The sequence below is a fragment of the Vipera ursinii genome (assembly GCF_947247035.1).
Source record: "Vipera ursinii genome assembly, chromosome: Z".
NCBI lineage: Eukaryota > Metazoa > Chordata > Lepidosauria > Squamata > Viperidae > Vipera > Vipera ursinii.
The window spans coordinates 98562624-98587093 of NC_139517.1; the positions used below are offsets into that span (position 1 = coordinate 98562624).

At 39.2% G+C, this 24470-nt stretch overlaps 1 protein-coding gene across 2 annotated transcripts; it reads left to right on the plus strand.

Moving 5' to 3' along the window:
* The first annotated feature begins 141 nt into the window (after nucleotides 1–141).
* ASNS (asparagine synthetase (glutamine-hydrolyzing)) lies at nucleotides 142–20689 on the plus strand. Of its 2 annotated transcripts, none has more exons than XM_083377978.1 (12): nucleotides 142–540; nucleotides 3675–3944; nucleotides 5143–5380; nucleotides 7786–7971; nucleotides 8957–9058; nucleotides 9930–10057; nucleotides 11579–11705; nucleotides 12990–13096; nucleotides 15214–15314; nucleotides 18514–18595; nucleotides 18991–19146; nucleotides 19455–20689. In XM_083377978.1, exons 2-12 carry the CDS (start codon nucleotides 3696–3698, stop codon nucleotides 19662–19664), a joined length of 1686 nt encoding a protein of 561 aa, XP_083234104.1. In that variant the 5' UTR covers nucleotides 142–540; nucleotides 3675–3695; the 3' UTR covers nucleotides 19665–20689. The 2 variants fall into 2 exon arrangements, with proteins under 2 accessions (XP_083234104.1, XP_083234105.1); XM_083377979.1 differs by having other exon boundaries at nucleotides 3678–3944.
* The last annotated feature ends 3781 nt before the right edge of the window (nucleotides 20690–24470 follow it).

Sequence of the window (24470 nt, forward strand, 5' to 3'; positions counted from 1 at the left end):
CCCTCACCCTCCCCGCGCGCATTCAGATGACATACTGGAGTTACCGAACAGTAATTTGTACACACATCTCCAGTATAGAAGTTTTTTTTTTAGTGACATCATCCTTAACGGAACTAGGTCATGTCTAAAAAGGGCACACAGCTGCCGAATTGCGCTAGCGAGGTAGTTCCAATTTCAAGCAGAATTGCGCTTCAAAACGAGACGGCTTTTCTCTCATCCGCTGGAAAATAGCTTCCGGAAAGCAAAACGGGAATTGGTCCCAGCCGGAGCCGGCGGCCTAGGAAAGGGTCCAACCAATGCGATGCAGGCAACCGAACTAGGAAGTCCCAGGCACGGGCGGTGGGCGGACCGCTGGCTGATGAAATCCGGCTCAATCTTACAGAAGAAGTAGCCCGGCGGGTTGCAATTGGTTTTCCGTGTTGTGCTTTCCTTTCTGTAGAGCTCGGCCAAACGGCACGCGGTTCAGCTGCAGAGCCTGCTAGTGACTGATCTTGTGACAGCAGCTTTTCCCGGTGTAAATTCCGAACTGAAGTTGAAAGGGTAAGCCGGTGAGGGGATCTGTACGGACCTGGGACTTCTTAGTTTTCCATACGCTCTATTTATGTCCAGAACTCCCCCTACGCCATTCAGAGCTGCAGAACAAGGTGTAGCAGCTGTTATCCCGCTGCCTCGAAAAAAACCCGCTGCAACGGTTTGCCTTCCTGGTGGCCGCCGGGACACTATTCACGGACGAATCGGAAGTGACCGTAATTGTTTAAAAGTAACGAATGCAAACAAAAGAAAGTCTAGACAACTGCACCTGCAGGATTTCTGGTTGTCAGACTTCTTGTAAACAAACAACATGAAGGCTACTGCTAAGCACATTGATTTGTGCTTCTTAGATTGTAAGCCGCCCTGAGTCTTCGGAGAAGGGCGGGATATAAATGGGATTAAAAATAAAATAAAAATAAAAATAAATGTCCAGTGCTGGTTCAATCTATGTATCACTTGTGCAAGAGGAAAAGAGCAGGAGAAGGTTAACTGTTCTGTTGGGGGTTGGGGTTAGCACAACAGGCTAGTTTAAAACTAGCTGCTGGCAAATTTGTGGCGAAGGGTATTGTCTGAATTCAGCTAGTGTGTGAGCAAATCCATGCAATTAGGTGAATTAGTTAGTCAGGAGTGTGGTTGTGTTTGGATGTACTTTCCAGTGTTCTACAACTCCACAACTGTGTTGTCTCTCTTAACATTAAAACCTCTTCCAGATACTGTCTTTCATACCCTTGCTATTTTTTTCTTTAGCCAGTTTTTTCCACAGCAGAATATAGTGTGAAAAATGGTCATAAGTCCTTTTTTCAATGATGTTGTAACTTTGGTCACTAAATGAACGGTTATAAGTCGAGGACTACCTGTGCTTATAAAAAAGAAGTCTGGTTTGCTCTCTGAGCTCACAGATTCATCCAGGCATCTGAGTTAATTTGATCTGACCACACTTGGCTTCCAGGCTAGTGAAAGGTCAGTCAGGTGTTGCCATATGCCTATTCAGCAATTTGTTCACTAATTTGTTTAATTTAATTCAGCCAGAAGGACTATTTGATCCAAGCCAATGTCTTCTAAATAATAAAGTTATTGGAGAGTTATCTTAAAATGTTTTGTTACTGACAAAGTAGTTAATAGGGTATAAGGTATGTGAAATGTAATAAATTTTAAGGGCTTTTTTTCCATAATACAATCTTTTATGCTTTATCTTGCTGTTAATATTTGATTTGCTTCTTTGTTATGCTTGAGATAACATTTTTGTTGGTTTTAATTTTTTATATCATATATATTTTTGTAATTGCTTACCATTTTTATTCTGTTGTAATCACCAGGTTTTGATACAATTTATACATATTTTTCCTTTGCTTTATTAGGCAGTCTTGCCACAAACTGTGCAACTGATTAACTTAAATATTACATAAATACTTACTGAGAGGCTGACATATTAATAAAGGTAAAGGTTCCCCCGCACATGCGTGCTAGTCGTTTCCGACTCTAGGGGCTGATGCTCATCTCTGTTTCAAAGCCGAAGAGCTAGCGCTTGTCCGAGGACGTCTCCGTGGTCACGTGGCTGGCATGACTAGACGCCAAAGGCGCACGGAACACTGTTACCTTCCCACCGTAGTGGTCCCTATTTTTCTACTTGCATTTTTACGTGCTTTCGAACTGCTAGGTTGGCAGAAGCTAGGACAAGTAACAGGCGCTCACTCTGTTACACGGCTCTCGGGATTCAACCTGCCAAACTGCCGACCTTCTGATCGACAAGCTCAGCATCCTAACCCACTGAGCCACCGCGTCCCTGACATATTAATAGAGTGACTCAAATTTCAAATAATATTTATTTTTCTTCAAACAGAAAATGAAAACACTTTATCTGACTCAGGATCAATGGGAGAATATTATTAAGCGGCAGATTGGATTCAACCATAGAAATAAAAGTTATTTTGGATCCTTATTTTTATTTTCCATTGGCAACATGGTTTATTTAGGATTTTATAATTATGGATATGGTTGCTTGAAAATGTTAGATATGTATCTGGAAAAAGCTGATGTAATGCAAATGCCCAAGCTAAAATGCAGATTACAACAGTTTTTCTTTGGTTTCTATGGGTCTTCCATGGAAGCAGTTTTTAGCATTATATAGAAAATGTGCATCAATTGTTTACAATAAAACATGCATGAAGATTGATTAATGTTGATTGATGTGCAGATCTTCTTAGACATTCATAAATTAATGTGAAAGTAGGCAAGACACATGAAGAACTGATACATTTTAAGCCAGTGTGTTAAGTGGCTAAGTACTTGAACGGGAAAATCAAATCCATGACCAAAGAAGTGATTGAGTACCTTTGGGCCAGCTACTTTCTTATAGCCCAAACTATCTCACAGTCACAGATGTGTTGTGAGCAGAAAGTGAAGAGTTATCTTTGCGTGCTTCATTGACCATCATATGTAGGATTTATTCGTCTATTACAAGGGGGGTGTCAAACTGCCGGCCCACAGGCCGGTTATACGGAAGCCATGCCCACCCCATTGCCAACAACGCAAAAGAGTCCCGATGCATTGCAACACGTCATGTGACGTGGCAAGTTTGATACCCTTGATCCATTATTTCTGGCTCTTAGTGGTGGTCTACTCTAAGTAATAATAATAATGTTGGAAGGGATCTTGGAGATCATCTAGTCCAAGCCTCTGCTCAGGCAGGAAACGCTATACCATTTCAGACAAACGGCTGTCCAAGTAGATAGCTGTTACTTCATTGCCATCAGATTTTATTGTATTCACGATTAGGAGGAAGGTAAAGAGTTCTCTAAAATAAACAACCAACATGACATCATAGATTAAAATTGAAATGTTGAGTTAATAGGTGAGGATATTTCAGGGATTTCCAATCTTGACAACTTTAAGAATTATGGATTCCAGAATTCTTCTGTCAGCCATGCTGTCTGAGGAATTCTGGAGTTGAAGTCCACAAATCTTAAAGTTCTCAAGTTTATGGATCCTTGAACTATAGTTTAACTATTTCAAATAAAATATTGAAATTTTGTGTGTGATGTGTTTTTATGGCAAGTTACATGCCACATTTATTTTCTTGGAATGGTGTAAGGATATGGATTTCAGAACATTAAAAAACTCTTCCTTGTTCATTTTCTTCCCAGTAGCCTTTATTCATCATCACCATGTGTGGCATATGGGCCCTTTTTGGAAGTGATGGATGCCTCTCTGCCCAGTGTCTCTCTGCTATGAAAATAGCCCATCGAGGACCAGATGCTTTCCGGTTTGAAAATGTCAATGGCTTTACCAACTGTTGCTTTGGCTTCCATCGTCTAGCAATTGTTGATCAGCTATATGGAATGCAACCTTTAAGGGTGAAAAAATTTCCCTACTTGTGGCTCTGTTACAATGGAGAGATCTACAACTTCAGACAGGTACAAATATGAAAAGAACTACATTCTACTGGTTTTGGTAGCATTCACTAATATCTGGTGTCTGGGCAGACTGTTATATGTGTTTAACATATCTGTATATTGGCTCAAGATATTTTTATAAGCTAGGTTGAGAAAACTGAACAGCAGCATATAAATTCCTTAAATTGTAAAAGGGCAGTCTATTGTCCATATCCTAATTTTAACACACAAACTCTTCCCTTGAATCTGGCAGCTTGAGAAATTGCAAAAAAGTTGGGCCAATGGATTGGGTAACTGGGTATTCATGGCAGAAAAATGTAAACAAAGCAATTGTTTGATAACAGACTAAAACCTGCCATAGAAAATGTGGGCAATTTAGGATTAAGCGTTCAATAGATCCTTATACACTTATTAGTGTCCTCTAAAATATATTGAATGATTAGCAGAGGCAAACGTGTTTTTATGTTTTGTCAAGTTACAAATAAATTTGTCATTGTTTATCATTCTCCTATCTGTTTAAGATTACACTTAAATACCTTAATATTTATTATATTTCTCCCCCCAATATGTTCCTAGGATGGTATTCAATTAAGAGAACAAAGACTATAATAAATATAAGCACAGAAATGGAAGCCTCCATTAGAGAATGAGACTCTTGAAACAAATAAAATCTAATATTCAGTGCTTGAAATGTCTAGAAGAAATTTTAAAAAACACCTTTGCCCCAAAGATCAACGTACACAACAAGTAAAATTCCCTTGGTTGGGTATTCCAATGTAAAATACCTCATTTATAATCATATATTTAATTGGCCTCTTATGGTCCCCAACAGGGTCATCTGCCATATGCAAGGGCGGGCGGAAATTAGGGCCTCAGTCATATGTTACTCCCATCTGCCTCCACTGCTTTTTTTTGTACAACTATATAAATCTGTATATATAGGGAAATAGTAGATTGGCTAAAAGTTGCAACATTTCTGGCGGTCTTCAGTGCCCTATCAATAGAGGTAAATCCTTCAAGCTAATAGATAATCTAAGAAAAAATGAATAGGTAGGAAGCTGAGATCTGATCACTAAAGGGAAGCATGCCCTTTTGTAATTTTTCCCCTCTTATTGACATATAGTTATTTTGGTGGTGGGCTGTGAACAATATGCTTTTTGTGTTTGTTCTTCAGTGTTCTAATTATGTACTACTTTTAAAATGTTTCTTTTCCTCGTAGCTACAGAAACAGTTTGGATTTGAGTACCAGACCTTAGTAGATGGAGAGGTAATTCTTCATCTTTATGACAAAGGAGGAATAGAGGAAACTGCCTCGATGCTCGATGGTGTATTTGCATTCATTTTGCTTGACAGCGCAAATAGAAAGGTGTTTCTGGGGAGAGATACATATGGAGTTAGACCATTGTTTAGGGTCCTAACTGACGATGGCTTCCTGGGTGTTTGCTCTGAAGCAAAAGGTAATTCAAATCCTGTATCTTTCTGAACTATCCTTTAATAACAGTCTTGAATATGAACTCTCAAATAGAACTAAATTGCTACCCTGTTTAATATTGTGCCTCATCCCACAAAATCTCTTTGTAAGAATGAACCATAAACTTCCTAATGATGAGATATGACACCTTTCCACAGAGAATTAAACCCATGAAAGGAAAACAAGACATTGGTTTTGCAGTAAAATATATGGATTATTGTGTGATCTTCTTTAATATGAGTTTTGTTTTAGTTTTAGTTTTGGGGTATTGTGAAAAAAATGTTTGAAATACAAGTCCTTGTTGAACTATAATTTCCATGGGTGAAATGCTGACAATGTGTGGCAAACTTTTAAAAAAATTAGTAGAAAGAAATGTTGTAGACTTTTATGAATATAAGCATAGCAAGAATGCATGGAAATGCTTAATTAAAATCAGACCTTATTTTTTAAGGCTTCAATGTAAGTCTATAGAAAAGATGCCCAAACTTTAAAGATATGATTATTTAAAGTTAATTGAGAACCAATTTGGTCTGTGGTTAAGGCATCTGACCAGAAACTAGGAGATGGTGAGTTCTAGTCCTACCTTAGATATGAAAACCATTTGGGTGATTTTAGGCCAGTCATTCTCTCTCAGCCTATAATATCAGGCCCAGGCAACAAACTAGTTGGTTAATTCCTATCTCAAACAAAGATCAATAGTCATGATAAAAAAACAGACTTTGATTAATTAAGATTAATTAAATTCTTAAAACAGTGACATCTTTTTTCTTTGTTTTTGCTCCCCTTTCTTAAAGCTGTTGTGAAGATTGCAAATTTCTATGAACCTTCTGTCCAATCTTCTGTGGTTACAATTTTCACTTGGTAAATGTGGAAAGAGGGCTGGCAAAGAATTGGAATATACACAGAACTCTCCTCTGATCTACAATAGTCAGACTTTGTGAATTTCCCCTAGTCATAGGATATGAAAAGGATCACAGTCTGTTTTGTCCCTTGAGGATACCGTATATACTTTATAAGCCGAATTTTTCAGCCCACTTTTTGGGCTGAAAAAATCCACTTCGGCTTATACTCCAGTGAACAAAAAAAAGAACTGTCCCTTCGATCGGGCCAGGCTGCTGAGAGAAGGGAGCGGCAGAGCCTTGCAGAGCTGGTAGAGGTGGCGGCAGTCCAGCGTTGTTTCTCCCACTCGTGCGTGCGTGTGTGTGTGTGTGTCAGACCCGCAGGAATGGCTAGTAAAGGTGGCGGCAGTCCGGCATTTGCGTTTCTCTGTGTGTCAAGCCCCGTGGGCCCGACACACAGGAAGGGGGGGAATGCCGGAATGCCGCTTCCCTACCAGCCATTCCCGTGGGTCTGACACACACACGCACGCACGAAGGGGAGAAACAACGCTGGACTGCCGCCACCTCTGCCAGCTCTGCAAGCCTTTGCTGCCCCTTCTCTCCACTGCCTGGCCTGAACAAAGAGGAGCCGAAGGGAGCAGCTCTGCAAGGCTCTGCCGCTCCCTTCTCTCAGCAGCCTGGCCCAAACGAAGGGACGCTCCTTCGTTCGGAACAGGCAGCGGAGAGAAGGGGCGGCAGAGGCTTGCAGGGCTGGCAGAGGTGGCGGCAGTCCAGCGTTGTTTCTCCCCCTCGTGCGTGTGTGTGTGTGTGTGTGTGTCAGACCCGCAGGAATGGCTAGTAAAGGTGGCGGCAGTCCGGCATTTGCGTTTCTCTGTGTGTCAAGCCCCGTGGGCCCGAAACACAGGAGGGGGGGGACGCCGCTTCCTTACCAGCCATTCCCGCAGGTCTGACACACGCACGCATGCATGAGGGGGGGAAACGCCAGACTGCCGCCACCTCTACCAGCCGTTCCCGCAGGTCTCACACACACACACACACATACGCGCGCACACGAGGAGGGAAACAACGCTTGACTGCCGCCTCCCTAGCAGACCTTCCCTGCGGGATGTGCTGCCAGGAAGCCTGGCAGCCTGATGAGCGGACCCTGCGAACCGTGGCCCGAGCCAGCTCCGGGATGCTGCCAGAGTCAACGAGCGGCTCGTCGTGGCACAGAATATAGATATGTTGCTAAGAAGGGGCCAAGCTTATACTTATACTTGGCTTATACTCGAGTCAATAACTTTTTCAAGTTTTTTGGGGTAAAATTAGGGGTCTCGGCTTATACTCGAGTCGGCTTATACTCAAGTATATATGTGCATGTGCACAGTGCAACTATTGTGACTTGAATTAGGCTTATAACACAAATAAATCTTCTCCTGTTCATAATTCACATTTCACTGTTAAAACTGGTGTTCTGAAACCTATACTTTCAAAAGTTATTTTGACAGGCATTTTCTTCTGACCAAGTGTAAAATAACAACTGCCCAATCTATGTGCTTTCTTATATTTGTAGGTCTGATTAACTTGAAACACAATACGTCCAGTGCTCTCAAAGTGGAGCCTTTTCTTCCTGGACATTATGAAGTATTGGATTTAAAACTAAGTGGTAAAGTTGCGTCAGTGGAAGTGGTCAAATTTCACAGCCCTAGAGAGGAACCTTTGCATGCTGCCTACAGTACAATACAAAATCTGCCCTCAGGTAACAGCATTGTTCAGTTTTCAGGCAGGTTCACATGTCGGGCAGGTTGCATTCCATTCCAGTGAATATGTGTCTGGTGCTTTCCTGACTTGGTTGTTTTGTTGCAGACATTTCATTATCCAAACTAGGTAACATCATCAGTGCTAGCTATCGTATCTAGTTTGGGTAATGAAACATTTATAGAAAAACAACCAAGCTCAGAGACTATCCCTCATTTCAACTTTGAGCTACAAATATTCTCCTTTATTGGAATATGTGTCTTCCTGTCAGCATATCTCATATTCTTGGGTCAGGGGAGACTTTTGTCATGGCCATACATGTTTGGAAGACAGTCTGTGGATTGTGGTGATAGAGGCCACAGTCAAAAGGGAAGGATTCAGCCCAATCAGGAAAAGGTATTTCAGTCACTTTCTATTCCCCCTCACCCCCCATTGTTGGTGCTTCATCACTGGAGGCTTTCAAGAAGAGACTGAACTGCCATATGTCAAAAATGGTGTAGGGACTCCTGCTTGGGCAGGGGTTTGGTTTAAATGACCTACAAAGTCCCGTTCAATTATTGGAAAGTTGATTCCTGTTCCTATTCTATTCTATTCCTATTCTATTCTATTCTATTCTATTCTATTCTATTCTATTCTATTCTATTCTATTCTATTCTATTCTATTCTATTCTATTCTACTCTACTCTACTCTACTCTACTCTACTCTACTCTACTCTACTCTACTCTATTCTATTCTATTCTATTCTATTCTATTCTATTCTATTTATTCATTGCTGGAGAGAGGATAGATCTTTCTTGCCAAACATCTTACCTAATACTGATTGGTGAGTTCTAGAATTTGGACCAAGAAGCAACTTTATTGGTTATTGTTAACATTATTCCAAGGAGATAATATCTTGAAGTTTTGTAAGCAGTTATTTGAAAATGGATTAGTACTTTGTCCTTCCTTTTCATCTATTTTAGTGAAAATTCTGTTTTCTTGCTAGGTGTTGATGTTGAAACTGTGAAAAGCAACATTCGACTTTTGTTTGAAAATGCTGTTAGAAAACGTTTGATGTCTCATAGAAGAATTGGTTGTCTCTTGTCAGGTAAAATAAGAACCACAACCATAACAAATCCTTTAATATAACAGATAGAGAGGCAGCTTTGTGTAATGGTAAAAGGTACCCAGATTAGAAACTGAGAGACTTATGAATTTTACTCCCATCTCAAACATGAAGTCAGTTGAATGACTTTGTGCCAGTTTTGCATTATTCAGCCAAAGGAAGAAAGCAGTGGCACATCACTTCTAAAAATGTTGCCAAGGAAAATACATGGACTTATCAATACTAAGTCAATGCTGACTTGATGGCACAAATTACCTTAATGTATCTTATGCAACTGCACTGTATTTGCAATGTTTTTATTCTTTTAGCAACAATTCTATATTTAGGAAAAGTTTAATGGATACTGCTTTTAAGTATTTTACAGAAGTAGTTGCATAATAATAGATACACATTTTCCATAGCCTGTTTTCTGCCTTTATATCAGTTGATAAATCAGTGAAATCTCATCTCTGGTCAGTGTTTTTTTAGAAAAAGGATGCAAGATTATTCTTCCTTATAAATTTATTTTGTCTATTTGAAGCCGTAAAGGCTTAATTCAGTGCAGAAGAATTTTTTATATGCTCTAACTAATGGAATTAGATAGAAAGCTCTAGTTAATTCTATAACTGTTGACTTCCAATTCTTAAACTGCAAAATGTCTTCCAGTCGTAAAATAAAGGATGATATAGCAATAATCATTATGGGCCAGATAAATTTCCAAATAATTTCAGAATCCTCTAAAAATTATTGGAAAGTTGATTCCTTTGAAAAAGGATTCTAAATAGGAAGGAAGAATATCTTGAGCTGCTTAAAATTTCTAAATGATGAGAAAAAAAGATAAGCACAATATCAGCAACAATTCATGTTTTACTAGGTGGCTTGGATTCTAGCTTGGTGGCTTCCATACTTATCAAACTTATTAAAGAGCAAAACTTTTCCTATCCCTTGCAAACATTTTCTATTGGGATGGAAGATAGTCCTGATCTACTGGCTGCAAGAAAGGTACAGTGGTATTATTGGTCAGCAGTTTTGTCATTAAAACATTTTTTCTTAACACCATATGCAGAATGTTAGGAGGTCCAGAAGTACTTTCTAGAAATTTAGCTTTCATGTTTGCATTTAAGCAAGGTTCTAGGCCAGTGATGTAGAACCTTTTAGAGACCGAGTGCCCAAACTGCAACCCAAAACCCACTTATTTATGACAAAGTGCCAGGGCTGCCTGCAATTAGTCTGCAATTAGTGCAGGTTCGCATCCCACCAGGCTCAAGGTTGACTCAGCCTTCCATCCTTCCGAGGTAGGTAAAATGAGGACCCAGATTGTTGGGGGCAATTAAGCTGACTTTGTAATAATACCGCTTGGGGTGTGTGTGAAAGCCCTAATAAGCAGGCATATACATAGAATGAAGGCTACTGCTAAGCTTGTAAGCCGCCCTGAGTCTTCGGAGAAGGGCGGGATATAAATGGAATTAAAATAAATAAATAAATAAATGAAATAAATTGTGGTGCCCTCAGGGACCCTCAGAGGGAGGTGCCTCTGAGTGCTGCCTCTGGCATGCAAAAACCAGGAGCGCAAAAATGGGCCACTGTGCTGCAAGGTGCAAAAATGGCTGCCGCTGTGCCGCAGGGTGCAGATACAAGGCACTGCACCACACAAGAACAGGGCAGGGCTAGGCAGTATCATGAAGGCACTAGTCCTGCCCCTTTTGCAGTGCATGCATGCTCACGGCCCAGTGCATTGCATGCAGGCATGTAAAATGCTTCCCCCTCCCTTTTCTTCCAGTCCATCAATTGACAATGGTTGGTGACCTCTGCTCTACCACCTCTACTTGAGCTTGCTAATTGGCCACTTCGCCTCCTTTGTGCTGGGCAGGGCTCTTGCTCCGGGTGGTGGCGGCGGTGGCCTGATGGAACTGCTGCTGGTGGCGGTGGAACGCATGCCAACAGACAGGGCTCTGAGTGCCGCCTCTGGCACGCGTGCCATAGGTTCGCCACCACTGTTCTAGGCTGTTAAGATAGAATGGATAGATTTGAAGAAAATTTCACAGATCAAAGCAACTTTATTGCAATTCAGTAAAATTGATTATTAGTAGATTCAAAGCAAGCAAAGAGAATACTTTGTCCTGCACTGTATAATTATTTTTATAGCATTTTCTGGCCTAAGATAAATTGATGGCCTTGTATATTGTTATTGTTAGATTAATTCTCTGTTATCTGTCTTGGGAGCAATATTCCATTCAACACATCCTGTTGGCTAGCAACAAGGAGGGAAGGTTAGCACATTCACGCCTTATTGTGACTTTCATAAAATGTCAATTGGTCAGTGGAGGAAATTGGATGCTGAATAAGCTTCAGCTTAAGCTTCTGGACTCGATAACTCATGGTCTTGCTCCATTAGAACATGGATTGAGGAAAATAAAACATACTAATTTATAAAATATATATTCCAGAATCCAACTTTTATTGATTGCATGCTGCATGAAAATTCAATTTAACAAGTTTAATATAAATGTTTGTTTTTAATAGGTAGCAGCGCACATTGGAAGTGAACATCATGAGGTTATGTTTAGTTCTCAAGAAGGGATTCAGTCACTAGAAGAAGTAATATTTTCCTTGGAAACATATGACATCACAACAATACGAGCATCAGTGGGTAAGGTTTGCAAATTATGGGAGTTGGTCTGCCTTCCTACTCAGTTAGCCCTGCTTTGAAGCAGGATGAATACAAGCATAAATTAAATAGAATTTTAATCCTTCAATACTTTCCTGTACAGGGCAGCATCCATGTATTTTTTCTGCCTAGCATTGTATTTACTGATAATGGGGGGAGGGGGAGGAAAGCATGAGATTAAAAGAAGATGGGAAAAGAAAATTTCTGAAAAATGGAAAGAAGTACTTTTTTGAAAATTATTAGGTTATCCTGTCCTGATGGTTATAATACCTTCCATACCAAATCAGATAGATGGTCTTGTAAAAATTTACAATTTACTTGGTAGACCTTATTTTGACATACAGTAGGTCCCAAGTTTTATGCCAGACATTTCCAGTTATGGGAGCAAGAATCCTGTTTAAAATGCCGAACAACGTCTTCGCTCAGAGAAAACAATATTGAGTATTATGGGCTACTGTTTAAAGTAGCCTCTTATGGCCTTCCACATCATTGTTATCTACATGATGAAATTACAGATTCCCTTTCATTATTTATGTTCTTAACATAAGTTAATACATAATATATTGATTCCATTGAGTGGAATCCAAATTTAAGTCTGTGGAAAAAATGCCAGACCACCAGCTATCTAATAATGCTGGGTTTGTGGATGTTACTAAATGGGTTTGTGGATGTTACTAAATGAGGACCCAGATTGTTGGGGGGGGGATATGCTGACTCTGTAAACTGCTTAGAAAAGGCTATAAAGCACTATGAAGTGGTATATAAGTCTAAGTGCTATTGCTATTACTAAATGTAAAAGAAAGCTAAGTTCCCTGAAAACTGGAGAGAATCTGCAATGTTCAGTTAGAGCGCCTTCTACCTAATTTTCTTCATCAGGGTACCTTGATCATGCTATTGGTGATGATAGAGAGGGGAAGAATATTATAAAAAGGACGATGAGAAAGTTTACCCCCACCAGCCCAATTACATGCACATAAGCTTGATGTATTACTTATGTAATTATCTATATACTACCAAAACTCGTGTTTATTTGTTTTTCTGTTTGTATCCTCCAACTAGCCCAAATGGTGCATTGAACTGCAATGATTGTTGAATAAAGTATCTAAACTTCTGCTAAGTTAAAAGACTATATTTCTATATAATCTCTGTTGAATGGCTATGAAAGGAAATAAGTCATGCAAGTTACTGTGAAAAATACAACTGCACATAGGTCTTATCGTGTGAGATTGGTAAACAATTTTGAGCGAGAATTGTTTCTCATTCTAGGCATGTATCTGGTCTCCAAATACATCCGAAAGAAAACAGACAGTGTAGTTATTTTCTCAGGAGAAGGATCAGATGAGTTGACCCAAGGATATATCTATTTTCATAAGGTAGTGTAATCTTTATTGCCTGTGCCAAGCACCATAATAAGGGAATGCTTTTTAAAGTAATTTTCATAGATGCTAATATTTATAAAAGGGACGCGGTGGCTCAGTGGGTTAAGACGCTGAGCTTGTTGATCAGAAGGTCGGCAGTTTGGTGGATCGAATCCTGAGTGCCGTGTAACAGAGTGAGCGTCTGTTATCCCCAGCTTCTGCCAACCTAGCAGTTGGAAAGCACGTAAAAATGCAAGTAGAAAAATAGGGACCATTACAGTGGGAAGGTAACAGCGTTCCGTGCGCCTTTGGTGTCTAATCATGCCAGCCACATGACCATGGAGACGTCCTCGGACAAGCGCTGGCTCTTCAGCTTTGAAACGGAGATGAGCACCGGCTCCTAGAGTCGGAAACAACTAGCACACATGTGCGGGGGAACCTTTAAAGGTAAGGTAAAGGTTCCCCTGCACATGCGTGCTAGTCGTGCTCATCTCTGTTTCAAAGCCGAAGAGCCAGCGCTTTTCCGAGGACGTATCCGTGGTCATGTGGCCGGCATGACTAGACGCCAAAGGTGCACGGAACGCTGTTACCTTCCCACCGTAGTGGTCCCTATTTTTCTACTTGCATTTTTACGTGTTTTTGAACTGCTAGGTTGGCAGAAGCTGGGACGAGTAACAGGCGCTCACTCTGCTACGCGGCACTCGGGATTCGACCTGCCAAACTGCTGACCTTCTGATCGACAAGCTTAGCATCCTAACCCACTGAGCCACCGCGTACCAGGGAAACCTTTACCTTTACCTTAATATTTATAAATATGGCTGAACTTTATTTGCAGACAGGAAGAACTGAGCAACGAACTATTCTATGCTTTCCCACCCAAAGTTAAGAACTGAAAAGGACATGAAAACCATTATCTGATTTAAGATTCAGTTACAGATGCCGAAGTGGTTATACATACATACATTTGCCTCCTCCCCAATCCAGCAGCAGTGGATTAGAAGTCATGGGCTGAGGGGTATCAGTTGTAGGGTAGGGAGGCATCCCAGGTAGTTGGGAAGGTCTTCCCTGATGTCCCTCTCTCACCAGACATAGTTGTTTAGATTGGGATCAAAAAGAGGGAGTGTTGATCAAATCAGTCATGGTAATCTGAGGAAATCTAGTATCTGCTGCGGTGACAAAAGGTCAAACATGGCAGGAATAAGCATACCAGTGGAAAATTTATTTACCCTATATACCTGATCTTATTGTTTTTAAAATTATTATTGTCATCATTATTTTAATGATTAACCTGTTGAAATCTCAGAGTGCTGAATTTCTGTGATCCTCTTTGAAACATACTTGAGAAAGTTTTTACAAGTGTAGTAATGCCCCTAGTTTCTGTACACTTCAAATGGTAGGAGAAAAGGGACATTTTAAATAAGGTAAAGGTAAAGGTTCTCCCGCACATGCATGCTAGTCATTTCCGACTCTAGGGGCCGGTGCTCATCTCTGTTTCAAAGCCAAAGAGACAGCACTTGTCCGAGGATGTCTCCGTGGTCATGTGGCTGGCATGACTAGATGCCAAAGGCGCACGGAATGCTGTTACCTTCCCACCGTAATGGTCCCTATTTTTCTACTTGCATTTTTACGTGCTTTCCAACTGCTAGGTTGGCAGAAGCTGGGAGTAACAGACGCTCACTCTGTTACACGGCACTCAGGATTCGACCCGCCAAACTGCCGACCTTCTGATCGACAAGCTCAGCGTCCTAACCCACTGAGCCAGATATGGGTCCATATTGGATGTATTTCTAGGTTAATGCACTTCTGCTTCTATAGAGTGAGATACTCTGTATAATTACTGTTTTAGAATATCTACTGCCCGTCTTTCTGGATTTTTGAAGGGGTAGGGAGGGTTAACATGCGAACATACTTATTTAGTCTTGTGTGAGTAGAAGCATTTTCTGCTAATGCAAAAGTCCATAATTTTCCTGGGTCCAAGCATTACTTCAGCACTGAAAGTTTGTGGCATGGCAACCCTATTGTTCTTGAACCAAAAGAATTATCTTTAGTGCTGTTTATGAACTACACACAGCTATGCATAGCAGCAGCCCAATCTGACTTTGCATGAAAATAACCTCCATACTCTCTTCTAGGCACCAACAGCTGAAGAAGCTGCTGAAGAAAGTGAGAGACTTCTCAGAGAGCTCTACCTGTTTGATGTTCTCCGTGCTGATAGGACAACTGCTGCCCATGGGTAGTGCTCCACTGCAGATCCTCTAATTCCCCCATGGATCTCTCTTTGTAGATCTTACAGTATATATGGCTTCTACATTTGCACCGAAACCCTCTTAGGAACTTTCTGTAGTGAAGAAGGTTTTTTTTGATGAAGAGCATGTTTCACCCCTGCAGTTTACTTTCCATTCTTCAGGCTTACTGTTGAAAACGTCTTCCATATTTTGCTATATAGCTTTCATTTCACTATTTTTTTTCTTTTTTCTTTCTACTGCATGTTTATATTTTTAAACAGGAGGACAGATGCAATTGAGAGAATCTGTGGTATTAAATCTTTGGGCTTCAAGCCTTTGCAATCATATTCAAGGTTTATGGTCTCCAGTCACTGTTTTGCTCTTACTGTGGCAGCAATTTATGCCCTTAGATGCCCATTTTCTTTGTTTTATCCAGGTAGAGATCTAAGGTTGATTCTTGCATCCACTGCCAGAAATGTATGAAACAAAACTATCTCAATTCATTTTCTCCTCAGTTCATCGGGTTTTAATGGAAATAGATTCCTTCAAGAAACCTTCTTAGTTCTCTCTTAATTTGTTCAAGACGTCTGGCAACATCTACCTAGATGTTGTCAGTACTACCTGACTTTGTCAATACTGATGAAACCTCTATCATTTGTACCAATCTGGTCTCTCCTACAGTATATTAATTTCCCCAGAGTTAGAAAACAAGGAGAATAAATCCTCCCTCAAAGGAATCTTCCCAGAAGATTACGCTGATATTAATTCTGAAACCCTTAGGAATATTGATTAATACTGGTGCCTAGGCCATCTTTGTAACTTAATTAACAAATGCTTGCCAGTTAACCTTGTCTCTACTGCTTTTTAGTATTAAATCATTCTAAACCATTCTGGAACAGCTTCATAGATAATAATAATAATAATAATAATAATAATAATAATAATAATAATAATAATAATAATAATAATAATAATAATAATAGAATTTTATTTGTATACCGCCCTTCTCCCAAAGGACTCAGGGCGGTGAACAGGGCAATAAATACTAATACAAGAATGCAGAAATTAAGAAAAGATTAAACAAAGTGCCCAATACCTTAAAACAATAAGTTAAAATACGTTAAAAGCAGTAATAAAACCCAAAGCCCATCAGGCCAGGCCGGCTTGTTCAAACAAGTAGGTCTTAAGATCCCGTCGGAAGGAGCGAAGGTCGGGCGCCGTCCGGAGCTCAAAGTATAAGATCCTTCATCTCTTTAGTATCAATAGCAATTCTCTCTCTCACTGATTGCTCTCCAGTGGATACAATTTTGTTATAGAACCATTCCGCATACGTTTTGCATAATCAGCCCTGATGCGATGTCAGTGATTGAATCTATTCCTCCCAAATATTTGATTAATGAAATCATGATATCATCATGTATCCTTGTAACAATAGCTCAATCAGGCTTGGTCTACAGCTTTGGCTGATTGTGTCACAAGAGACTTAATTCATTTATTTAGAACAAATATCTTTATTTAATTTAGGCTTCTCCCAAAATGTGATTTTCAGTTTCAGGATAGTTGATGTCACTTTTCCAGCCTGACCATTTTTGAAGGAGTTCATAAAGGAATAGGAATAATTTCCACTATACTAAGAACTGACACATGTTCTGAACTTTATTCCCTATTTGAAGACTGATCATCTACTTTTCCAGTTGTTATTACACACTGTGTGTCAGCCTTTTTTGTTTATATAAATTTATTAGTGGTTGCTTATCTTTGACTAAAATTCATGACATGGTCATGCCCATGTATATATATATATATTGTCCATCCTCATATACAATGGTACCTTGGTACTCAACTGCTTTGAAACTCATCAAATTTGGTACTCAGTGCATTTTGATGTGAAAATTTTATCCTGGTACTCATCATTTGTTTGGTATTCAACGCACAAACTAGAATGTGTTGGTGTCAGCTGCTTTGTGATTAACTACATTATTCTGTATGGGAAAAAATTGTTTGGTACTTATCGTTTTTGGTACTCACTGTGCCTCCTAGAATCAATTAATGATGAGTACTGAGATACCACTGTATCTGCTTTGGTAGGAGTTCCTGGACTGTTGCATCAGTCCAAGGAGAATTGAAGTGAGAAAGGAAACACTGCATAAATGCATATCCAGTTGAGACATGTTGTTTTTAGCTATAGAATATTCCCTTTGAGAATACAGTACAGTGCCATATTTATATATTTTAAAGAACAGATGACCACTAGAATTACTCTACAAGTAATTTGTAATAATGAGACAGGAAAAAAAATTGTTAGCACCAGTTGAGTCAATCGTCAAAAGGAGTAATGTATTAAAGTTCAGTTGAAATTATTTAACAACAAATAAATAATTCTCAAGTTTGAAACATTTTGGAAATATTATGCAAAAAAACAAGTTACTGTTTTGAGGAGAGTCGAAAAACTTTCCTGATTGGAAATTAGATGTATCTCTGCCTGTGCAGCTATACTAGCTGAATGTGAGGGGAGGTGTAGTGTATTGAAAGAACTCTGATTTGGGAGAAGGCTAATAGAGAATTTATATAATCAAGGTTACATTTGAACTATGGCCTTTCCTCATATTTATTTCATTTATTATTTACTTTTTTATGCCACCAGATTCTCAATGACTCTGGGCAGCTCACAGTTAAAAACCACAAAGCAATAAAAGAATAAAAACAAAGTTTGGCAATAACTAGATAACAAGAAGCAAACTGCACCTCTCAGAAGGGGGCTTCGGTCACTTTTGCTAAAGACCTGGGAAAAGGGCCACAGCGCAGGTCTTCAATGCCCTCTGAAAGACCAATAGGGTGGAGGCCACCTGGGTTTCCAGGGAACCTCATTCTAGAGAGCAAGGAGGCCCAGGTGGTCTTTCAGAGGGCATTGCCACAGAGAAGGACCACTTCCAGTGCCCCAATAGTTGGCATTATTAAATCAAAAGAACATGGAATGTGTCAAAGAAACGTATCATTGTCATATAAGCTATAATGCTTTTGTGTTATTTTTGGTGAAGTGTGGCTTATTCCATAATTATAACTTAATGTTTCAAAGCAGACGGTGGTTTTAAATAAATCGTGATTTAATCATGGCTTACTTTCTGTTAATGTATAAATTGTACAATGTGTATTTTTCAAATCTCTATGCTTATTTTGTACACCAATAATATTTGTTTCTGTTTTCAGTCTTGAACTAAGAGTTCCATTTTTAGATCACCAGTTTACTGCTTACTACCTTTCTTTACCAGCAGAACTCAGAATCCCAAAGGTAAACTAGCTTTTATTACTAGACCAATGAGGAAATTACAGTATGACCATATGAGGCTATACTCTACATTTAAGTTTCACTGATTATTCTCTGAAGCTATCTCACTTGTGGATGCTTGCGATTTTTAGCCTTAGGTTGTGATCATTAGTTGTCTTGCTATAGATTTCTTTAAATGGGTCTCAATTCAACTGACAGATTTAGCATTCAAACCTAAATTCTATGACAAGAAACCATGCCAAAGACTTTGAAATTAATAGGATAGGTTATTCTTAAAAATGTGCTGAATCTAGGATTGTCGTGCTGATCTGTTTCTGAATTTTTTTTATAATTTCTGAAGTATTTATTCCTAAGGAATGTATTTCTAATTGATTCTTGATTATGTTATCTCTGCACAGAATGGGATTGAAAAGCACCTCTTAAGGGAAGCCTTTGAAGATTCTAACTTATTGCCTAAAGAAATACTTTGGAGACCCAAGGAAGCTTTCAGTGATGGCTTAACTTCTATCAAAAAATCTTGGTTCTCTATGCTACAAGATTATATTGATCTTCAGGTAACAGGTCGAATTTTTAAAGCTAGTCTGACTAAAATGCTCTTTAATTCATTTAATAGAGCTAGTGTGAGTATATTGAAAGTAGATCATGAAAGACGTAGGCTAGGGCAAAAGTGGGCAATCTGTGAATGACATGAAGCTCATCAGCTTTGCATATGGAGCCTCCCAGAGTGGACGAGGATGATTTTTAGTTTTTCTGTTTTGGCTGAAGGAGTTGGGTAGCTTGAGGGCCAAAATTGGACATTACACCTCTATTTAAGCACTTATGATGAAATCCTGATATCTTATTCTTTTATATCTGCCCATAGGTCGATGATCTTTTGTTGGAGAAAGCTGAAGAGAAATTTCCATTCAATCCTCCTAAAACAAAAGAAGGATATTTTTACCGTCAGATCTTTGAGAAGCACTTCCCGGGGCATTCCACTTGGCTCCCCCACTATTGGATGCCAAGGTGGATCAGGGCTACTGATCCATCTGCTCGCACACTGAAGCATTACAAATCAGCTACAAAAGAATAGCTTTAATATGTATTGGAGAAATAATTTCTGAAAAGAGCTTATTAAACAAGATGAATCTTGTTGGCCTAAGGGAACTTAAAAAATAATGCTTTTTTTAATTAAATGAATACCGTAGTTTATTTAGATAAAATAGAATGTTGTTGATGATTCCAACCATGCCAGTAACAAGAATTTCTCTTAGCCTTAAACTGCACTATGCAACAACAGATATACTCCGAAATCAAGCTTGGTAAAATGAAAACTAGGATTGTAAGTCTTTATTTAGAAAGTTTAATTCACACTGAAGGCAAATGACACTTAACCAACCTAAGTATACAGAAAAATAATGGCAGTTTAAGTGCACTTTTTCTGCAATTAATGAGCTGGAGTTTTTTTAATAGTATGTTTATAGTCTTATAAATAAAATAAAAGCTTGTCTGAGTTCAAGTGGTAAATGCTAGTTTAAGTTATTTTACTAGGGAAAAGATAATAAACTAACTCTAGTTTTTGTAAGTTTAAGCTCCTCATAATGGATTCCCAGTTATTTGCAGCTGTGTGTATCTGGGAACTCTGGACTCTTTCAGAGCCTTAGAGTGATTGCCATTTTTAGCCTGCATGATCTTGTGATCAGACCTCGACAATTCACCATTCATAGCTTTTTAACCACATTACAAATTATGATGCATTCACTTGTCCATCACTATTTAAAGCTGTGCAAAAGAGTTTTCACATTTCTTTTCTAATAGGATCCCAGTATAACATTGTGCATTCAACAGACTCCTTTTTACACAACTAATGCAATTCTACAGTTGCAATTAAGTATTAAATCTTCCTTTTCAGTAATGCCTGTAGAATTAATTTTCCAAAATGAGAGGGCTATTACAAGCAAATTCATATAGAAAATATATTTTCTAATTCTAACTCTGCAGGAGATTATTTAATAAGGTAAAATAGTTTCAATATATAACATCATGTGGCAGAAAAATGTTCATATTCCAAAAAGTTAATACTTGAATAAATGACTGGGTTTGTTGATATAAAACTTTTGTCATTTTTTTTATTTAAAATCAATTTTGAAACCACTAGATGGTGCCATAGAACTTCCTGATAAATTTTAAGAATAGAATTTATCCTGGGCAGCTTTTAAGATGTGTGGACTTCAACTCATAGAATTCTTCAGTAACATGCAGGGAGGGGCTTCTTAATGGAATGGAGGGGAGGGGAGGGGAATACAAGAATGGAATGGAATGGAATAGAGCTGGAAGGGGCCTTGGAGATCTTCTAATCCAGCTCATGCAGGAGTACTTACGCCATTTGAAACAAGTGACTAGCCTCTTCTTAAAAATCTCCAGTGATGGAGTGCCCACGATTTCTGAAGGCAAGCTGTTCCACTTGTCCTCTCTGTTAGGAAGTTTCTTCTTAATTTGACAAGTTTGCTTGTCTCCTTGATTAGTTTCCAACAATTGTTTCTTGTCTTGCCCTCTGGTCCTTTGGACACTCTTCTTTATGGCAGCCCCTCAAATACTGAAATAATGCTATCAAGTCACCCCCTGTTTCTTCTTTTCTTTAGACTAGCCAAACCATAGTCCTGCAGCGATTCTTCCAAGTTTTAGTTTCCAGGTCTTTGATCATTTTAGTTGCTCTTCTTCCAACGTCTCAACATCTTTTTTGTAGTATGGTGTCCAAAATTGGTTTCAGTATTCCAGGTGTGGTCTTACTAGGGTTTTATAAAGCGGTACTAATACTTTGTGTGATCTTGATTCTTGCCTCTGTTTATACAACCCAGGATTGTATTAGCTTTTTGGCTGCTGCTGCACATTGCTGACTCATATTCCAATAATCATCCACTTGGACTCCAAGGTCCCTCTCACAGTTACTGTTTTTGAGCCAGGTCTAGCCTAATCTGATACTTGATTTTTCCTGCCTAAATGTAATACTTTGCTTTTCCACATTAAAATTCATTTTGTTGGTTAGGGCCCATTGTTCAGGTTTGTCAAGATGTTTTTGGATCATGAGCTTATCTTCTGGGGTGTTGGCAGTACCTGCCAGTTTAGTGATCTGCAGATTTGATGAGTTCCCCATCCATTCCCTCATCTAAGTCATTTATGAAGATATTGAAGAGTAAGGAGCCTTGTGGCACCCCACTGCTTACTTCTCTCCATGTGGATGTAGTACCATTGAGGACTACTCATTGAGTATGGTTTTCCAGCCAGCTACAAATCCATATGTCTTTCCCATCTTTTTTTAGCTTACTAAGCAGCAGGTTGTGGTCTACTTTTGTCAAATGCCTTACTGAAATCTAAGTATACTATGTCCATAGCATTTTGCTGGTCACATTATTTATACTATGTCCATAGCATTTAGTCACTTTATCAAAGAATGAAATAAGATTAGCTTGGCATGACCTGTTTTTAACAAACCCATGCTGGGTACTAGTTATAACTTTGTTCTACTTGTTTGTAGATTTGTTTTTTGATGATCTTTTCCAGGATCTTTCCAGGTATTGATGTTACACTGATTGGTCCATAGTTTACTGGGTATGTTTCCCGCCCCCCTTTCTTGAACATTGGAATCACATCAGCCCTTTCCCAATCCTCAGATACTTCCCTGGTGCTCCAGGATTTTTTGAAAGATATGGTGCAGTGGTTCTGAGATAACATCTGCCAACTCCTTCAGCATTCTGGGATGCAATCTGTCAGATCCAGGTGATTTATATTTGTCAAGGTCAGATAGGTGTTCTTTGACCATTTTTTGCTTATTTTAATTTTTGTTTCTAGTTTGTCTTTTGCAGTTTTTTGGTATGTTGTGCTATAATTTCTTTTTGTGTGAAGACTGATGCAAAGAATGAGTTAAGCAGCTCTGCTTTCTCCCTACTGCCTATTACTTCCTTGCCATCTTCTCTCTTTAGTGGACCTACAGTTTCCTTGACTTTTTTCTTGTTATTTATATGTTGAAAGAAACTTTTTTTATTGTCCTTGATTTCTGTTGCAAGTCTTTGTTCATTCTGAGCCTTTGCTTTCCAACTTCATATTTGCATGTTCTGGCTGACTGCTGATAATCGGCCATAGTTAAGGGTCCCTCTTTCCATTTTTTGTACTTGTCCTTTTTCTCTTTCAGTTTGTCAGATCTTTGTGCAGCCATGCTTGTTTCTTCTTGAATTTCTTGTTTTTCTTTTTCAGTGGAATTGTGCTGGACTGGGCTTTTATGATCATATTTTTAGGGTTTACTATGCTTCTTGAGTTGTTTTCCCCTTTAGGATTTTCATCCATGGAATCTTTCCTAGGTTCTTTCTGAGTTTGTTAAAATCAGCTCTTTTGAAGTTTAAGACACTGGTTGAATTATTTTCTATTGCTTGTGTTTGCATTATATTAAATTCAGGTATGATGTGGTCACTTTCACCCAAAGTTCTAGCAACTTCAACTCCCTCTATCATTTGTTCTCTATTAGTAAGAGTTAGGTCCAGTATCGCTTTACTTCTAGTTCTCTTATCCACCTTTTGGATGACAAAGTTGTCGGCTAGGTTGGTTAGGAATCTGTTTGATCTCCCACTTGCTGCAGAGTTTGTCTCCCAGTTGATATCTGGATAATTGAAGTCTCTCATTACTATTGTGGTATGCTTCCTACTGTGTTTCTCCAAAAGTAAGACCTACCCCCAAAAGAAGTCCTAGCTTGATTTTTGGGGGTGGGGCTAATATAAGTCCTACCCCCAAAATAAGCCCTAGTTTGGGGCAAGGCACACACCTAAAGATCAAGCTAGGGTGGGGGTAGGGGTGTGGATCTGCCCCACATGCCCCATACCACTTACCATGCAGCCAGGCCTCTTCCTTGCTGGCTCACTTCTTCTGCGACGTCTTCTGCAGCCAGGCCTGCATTTCTCAGTCACAGGCCTTTCCGAAATGCCTCTGCAGCCAAGGAGTGAGCTATGGATTTAATCCATAGCTTGGTTCTGCAAGACCTGTGTAGCTGAGGACCGAGCTAAGGACCGAGCTATGGATTGAATCTATAGCTCAGTACTTGGCTGCATAGGCCTTCCGGAAAGGCCTAACTGCAAAATAAGGCTGGAATGCAGCTGCAGAATGAAGCTGTTCCTTTGGCCCCAGAAGAAGTGGACATGCTGGGTGGGGCTGTCGGTGCCTGAGGTGAGTAAGACATCCCCCAAAAATAAGACCTGGTGCCTCTTGGAGGCAAAAAAATAAAAATAAAATTAAGACCTGGTCTTATTTTCAGAGAAACACGGTACATACATTTGTTAACTGGTTGGCAAAGAATTCATCTATTTCTTCTGATTGGTTGGGTGGCCTGTAATATACACCTATGGCAATGTAACTTTGTTTTCCTTTTATATTGACCCATATAGATTCTGGAGGGATTTTATCTTTGATCATGTGCATTCTTCTTTTTGTAGATCTGTTTTGTTTGAACAATTTGTACCCATCCATCAGTATGTTCCAGTCATAGGTTTCTCTAATGCCAACTATGTCAGATCTATCCTTGTATACTATTGCTTCTAGTTCATTCTTGTTTCCTAAGCTTTGAGCATTTGTATATAAGCATTTAAGACTTTTATGCCTGTCTGTGGGTATGTCTCCTGCCTATCCTGATTGTTTTTTGAGTTTTTCTTTTTTCTCATTACTGCCTACCTCATTGTTTGATTTGTTTTCTTGGGATTTATGATTGTTTTTGGGTTCTAGAGATTCTAAAGATTGGTCACTCTTCCCCCTTAATTTTAGTTTAAAGCCCTCCTGATAAGTTGGGCCAGCCTTTTTCCGAGTTCATTTTTGCTTATTTTTTGAGGTGCAGCCCATCCCTTGCCAAGAATCCTTCGCA

Excerpts from the sequence above, each read along its gene's own strand:
- ASNS (XM_083377978.1), top strand. The coding sequence starts at position 3,696 with ATGTGTGGCATATGGGCCCTTTTTGGAAGTGATGGATGCCTCTCTGCC. Across the intron at positions 9,059-9,929 it reads AATTGGTTGTCTCTTGTCAG|GTGGCTTGGATTCTAGCTTG; the intron begins GTAAAATAAGAA and ends ATGTTTTACTAG. Across the intron at positions 13,097-15,213 it reads GATATATCTATTTTCATAAG|GCACCAACAGCTGAAGAAGC; the intron begins GTAGTGTAATCT and ends ACTCTCTTCTAG.